We start from the raw sequence: 4,980 nt of genomic DNA on the forward strand, positions 1-4,980 counted from the left end.
CGATGATGAAGCACTTATGTGCCGCATGTTTCCAAGCAGCTTGGGGTCGTTGGCCATCAAATAGTATTATAAGCTTGAACCGACCTCAGTCAAGAGTTTCTATCAGGTCTAGAAATCATTCCGGGCAAGATTTATCACTATTGAGATCCAGCCTAAGCAAGCCAACTTGCTTTGGGCAATGCAAATCAAGTTGGAAGAAACCCTTTGTAATAACCCGACCCTCATATCTGTTTCTAGTATATTTTCGATCTGTTATTCTGTGCATTTATTTGCTTTCTGTGAAAAGTGATTTATATCTGTGGCATTTTTATTAGTGTATTTGGAACCTCCCTATTTTATTTTGGGCTATTGATTGTGGTGGTAATATGATGGTAAAGTAAGATTGGATTAAAAACTTTAATTTGAATAATTCGTTTACGACCAACCGTCACTCTTTTGCCCTTTTCTTGTTCCACACTTGGAATTTGAATGTGAGGTTAGAATCATTAGAAAGCTTATTTTCGGGGCTTCAATTTGGGCACAAGAATGACCTAAAACGGAGTCCGGATGAGAGAGTTACGCCTGTTTGAAGTTTTCATATCTGTGCTGGAAGCAGGACCGCACGTGCGGGAAATGCGGCGCACGTGCGGCGATGTGCGGGGCAGCAGCTCAAAAACGTGGTTTTTGAGTCATTTCTTAGATTTTCTTTTCCTCTCTTCTTCTTCCCTCTTCCATGTCCGAAACCCTAGCTCCCAAAACCTTGATTTCCTCCACTTTTCTCAACAAATCAACCATGGATCTTCCATCAAGGATGGAGAATAAGAGGAGATCACCACTTTCTACCGAATGGAAGTTCAAAATTTTTGAGGTATGTTGGGGTTCTATTATGGGGTTTAGAGTATGGTTTATGGGTTATGGACCTAGGGTGCCTAATAAATGGGAAGATTTGAAATAAAAAGTAATGGGTTAAGAAGATTTAAAATTTTATTTGAAATTTGTAGATTTTTTAGAAACCCTAGGTTGATTTTTGATGATAATCCATGATTTGGCCCAAATTGATAGTTGAATCATGAAAGTGGTAGGTTGAATTAGATGTGTTCAAGTTTAATTGGAATTTGGTTATGTTTGAAAATTATGTTTAAATTTTGCGATTGAACTTTGTTAAATGCATTGTAAATTATGTTTTAATAAAAGGGAAATTGGGGGAAAAGATTTATTGATAATGTGGATGATATAATCCGATTATGGAATGTTGAAATGGAATTTAAGAATTCTTTTTGAGATATGTTGAATTGTGATGATTATGTGGGATGGTATTAACTATGTTGATATTAATTTTTGTGACCTAAAATGTGAAGTTTTCAAGAATGGGTTTAATCCCAAATCATTTTACTAAATATTTGTGGGCTTGCTTAGTTATTAAACCAAGAGAATGATTTAATAGGATTTCTTAGGGGGATGGGGAAATGTTTGGTTTTTAGTGGAAACACTAGAAATTTAAGGAGTTTTGGGGAACATGGAAATGTTCATAAAAATCCTTTCTTTCTTTGAATAGAAGATGAATGGGTGTAAATTCCATAATGTGTTTTGTAAGACTAGTAATCTTATATATATATATATATATATATATTGAGTTGGAGAAGTAGGTTTGAAACTTCATGCTGCAAAATATTGTTTGCTCTGTTTTACATGCTTAACCCTCTAGTATTTCTGGAATTTGTGTTTGATGCCCTTAATGTATAAGTTGTTTACATGTGTAGGGCATAACCTGAGAAGGACAAGCACTCCGTTATAGCACTGTGAGTAGTAGTATCAATATCTGCTTTACATATGGCTAATGATTTTCATTGGCATTTCATTTACGCAACCATGTTAATGTTTCAAGTATATAACTATGTTAATGTTTCAAGTATGTATGTTAATGTTCAAGGATGTTCCAAGTATGTAAAGAAAGAAATGGGAAAGATAAAATACCTTCATTCTATAAGACTCTGGGCCTACGGCCATTCAATATAAGTTGTTATGATATGAAATGAAGAGTTAGGCGAGCAAAGACCAATTTTCTATGTTAGCAAGGCGATGGTGGATGTCGAGACATGGTACCTACCGTTGGAAAAACTTATTTTGGCCCTCGTGGTGGTTGCTAGGAAATTAATGCACTATTTTCAAGCCCATACAATAAATGTCCTGGCAGACTACCCTCTCCGAACAATACTTCGCAGTGTGGAATCATCAGGGCACATCTCCAAATGGGCATTAGAGCTCGGCTAGTATGACATCTAATTCTCTTCCAAGACGACTATCAAAGGGCAGGTTTTGGCCAATTTCGTTGTCAAGTTTACGGGATGTCATGCCGACTTCGAACCAAAGCAATCAGTCGTTCGACCCCAACAGGAGTGGAGAATGTATGTCGAGGATATTTGGCAGATGTACTGTGACAATTTATCTGACCAGCATGACAGTGGGGCAGGAGTAGTGATCATGACCCCTGAAGGTACAATAATCGAGCAAGCAGTCAAACTAGGCTTCTGTGCATCAAACAATGAGGCCGATACAAAGCTTTGTTAATTGGCCTCCGTAACGCATTTTTCCTCAGTGCCAAGCGATTACAGGTCTTCTGTGATTCAAAGTTAGTTATCAATCAATTGAAGGGGGAGTATGCGACAAAAACCGACCGAATGGTCGCTTATATGAAGATGACAAACTCATTACTCATATAGTTTGACCACCATGAGCTGAATCAAATTACCTATGATCAAAATACCCAAGCGGATGCTCTTGCTTATTTAGCTTCTGCCATTAATTCGGAAGTTAAGAGAACCATTGAGATGGGATTCGTCCCCGAGCAGAGTATCAGCTTCCCAGAATCTATTAGTGTCAATGTCATTGACATGGGGCTGAGTTGGATGGATCCTATCACCGCATTCTTAATCTCAGAACAGTTGCCAACAGATAAGAAAGAAGCCCATAAGCTGTGGAACAAAGCCCTACGATACTATTTAGACCCCCATGGAAAGCTCTACAAAAAATCTCTCTCAAGCCCGTATTTGGAATGTGTTCATCTAGACAAAGTAGAGGATTTTTTGGCCAAAATACATGAAGACAGTTGTGGTGCCCATTTTGGAGGGCGTTCATTGGCCCATCGAGCCATAACCCAGGGGTATTACTAGCCGACCATGTGAACTGATGCAGGAAATTATGGAAAGAAGTGTGAATAATGCCAAAAGTTTTCTCCCTTAACTCATTTGTCCGCTGAGGAATTGACTTCCGTTAATAGTCCTTGGCCTTTTGCTCAGTGGGGCCTGGACATTGTCAGACCTCTACCAAGGGCTTCGGGAAATAAATGGCTCTTGATTGTTGCTACAGGTTACTTCACAAAATAGGTCAAAGCAAAACCGTTGGCACACATTCGGGACGTCGATGTCAAACGATTTGTATGGAAGAACATTATAACCCAGTTCGGCATACTGTGGGCACTTATATTCGACAATGGCACCGAATTTGATTATGGCGTCTATCGGGAATTATGCGACACATATGGAATTCGGCTGTACTTCTCTTCCTCGGCTTATCTACGAAGAAACGGTTAAGCTGAGACCTCTAACAAAGTGGTTCTAGATGGAATAAAGAAACGATTGGAAAAGGTCAAGGGAAAGTGGGTCGAAGAAATTCCTAGTGTGTTGTGGACTCATCGCACTACACCATGGTGATCTACCGATGAAACACCATTTGGCTTGTGCTTTGGGACAAAAGCTATCATTCCTCTTGAAATCAGCCTACCCACTTTAAGATCATAAGCTTTTGACACAGGACAAAATGATATAATGTTGGCCTTAGACCTAAATTTGATTGAAGATAGTCGAGATCGAGCTCTTGTGCATATGGCATGGTACTAGCAGTAGCTTGCCAAATCGGATAACCAGCGCGTTCAGTTGCGCTGTTACACCCTAGGGGAATTTGTTCTCAAGAAAGTGCTTCCTGCCACCAAAAATTCGATAGACGACAAGCTGGGTTCCAACTAGAACGACCCTTATCAGATTGACTTGATTGCCGGGGCTAGGGCATATCGGCTTTCGGACATGACTGCCAAAAAACTTCCCCGACCATGGAATGCGATCCACTTGCAGAAATTTTATCATTAAACGATGTGGAAACTGTATTTTCTTTTTCTTGTGTAGTAATCACGTGTTCTTTTTTGCTTTTCGTGAATGTATCTATACAGTTAATCAATGATTCCTTGTGGCTTTCATTTGCTTGTATCTTACTCAAATCTCGTTGGCTAAGCATGCCTTCGAATTCAAAGCCCTCATGCTCGGCACAATCGGCCGAACAAGCCTCCGAATTTAGAACGCCCTTTGTGCTTGGGCACAATTGGCCATAGCTAAAAGACTCCAAATTCGGAGCGCCCTTTGTGCTTGCTCACAATTGGCCATAGCTAAAAGACTTCGAATTTGAAGCGCCCTTATACGCTGCACGATCGGTGGAATAAGTCTCTGAATTCGGAGCGCTTTTTGTGCTTGCGTACAATTGACCATAACTAAACGACTCTGAAATCGGAGCGTCCCTCGTGCTTGACACGATCAGCCGAACAAGCCTCTGAATTCAGAGCGCCCTTTGTGATTGTGTACAATTGGCTGTAGCTAAAAGACTCTGAAATTAGAGCGCCTCTTGTCCTTGGCACGATCGGCAGAACAAGCCTCCAAATTCAGAGCGCCCTTGTGCTTGCGCACAATTGGCCATAGCTAAAAGACTTCGAATTCAAAGTGAACCTCTTATTCGGCAAGACTGACCGAACGTGTCCAGCTTCGGAGCTCCCATTGTGCAGTCAGCCATTACTAAAAATCGCATTCGGTGGAGTGCCATTTGAGTTTGTTTTTATACAACGATAAGGATTGTCCAAATTCAAAAAAATTTCAGATATAAATGACATGAAGTGGTATTGCAATTATCACCAATAGTTTCGATTACATATTTAGAAAACACATACCACGAGAAGTATAA

At 40.1% G+C, this 4,980-nt stretch overlaps 1 protein-coding gene across 1 annotated transcript; it reads left to right on the forward strand.

Annotated features, from left to right (window-relative positions):
* The first annotated feature begins 772 nt into the window (after positions 1-772).
* On the forward strand, positions 773-3,149 carry LOC145821807 (uncharacterized). The gene is made up of 2 exons (XM_082918380.1): positions 773-847; positions 2,700-3,149. Exons 1-2 carry the CDS (start codon positions 773-775, stop codon positions 3,147-3,149), a joined length of 525 nt encoding a protein of 174 aa, XP_082774506.1.
* Positions 3,150-4,980: the final 1,831 nt, after the last annotated feature.

The sequence above is a fragment of the Camellia sinensis genome, chromosome 3 (genome assembly GCF_055761805.1).
Source record: "Camellia sinensis isolate YWXY chromosome 3, ASM5576180v1, whole genome shotgun sequence".
Taxonomy (NCBI): Eukaryota; Viridiplantae; Streptophyta; class Magnoliopsida; order Ericales; family Theaceae; genus Camellia; species Camellia sinensis.

Excerpts from the sequence above, each read along its gene's own strand:
- LOC145821807 (XM_082918380.1), top strand. The coding sequence starts at position 773 with ATGGATCTTCCATCAAGGATGGAGAATAAGAGGAGATCACCACTTTCT. Across the intron at positions 848-2,699 it reads GGAAGTTCAAAATTTTTGAG|TTTGACCACCATGAGCTGAA; the intron begins GTATGTTGGGGT and ends TTACTCATATAG.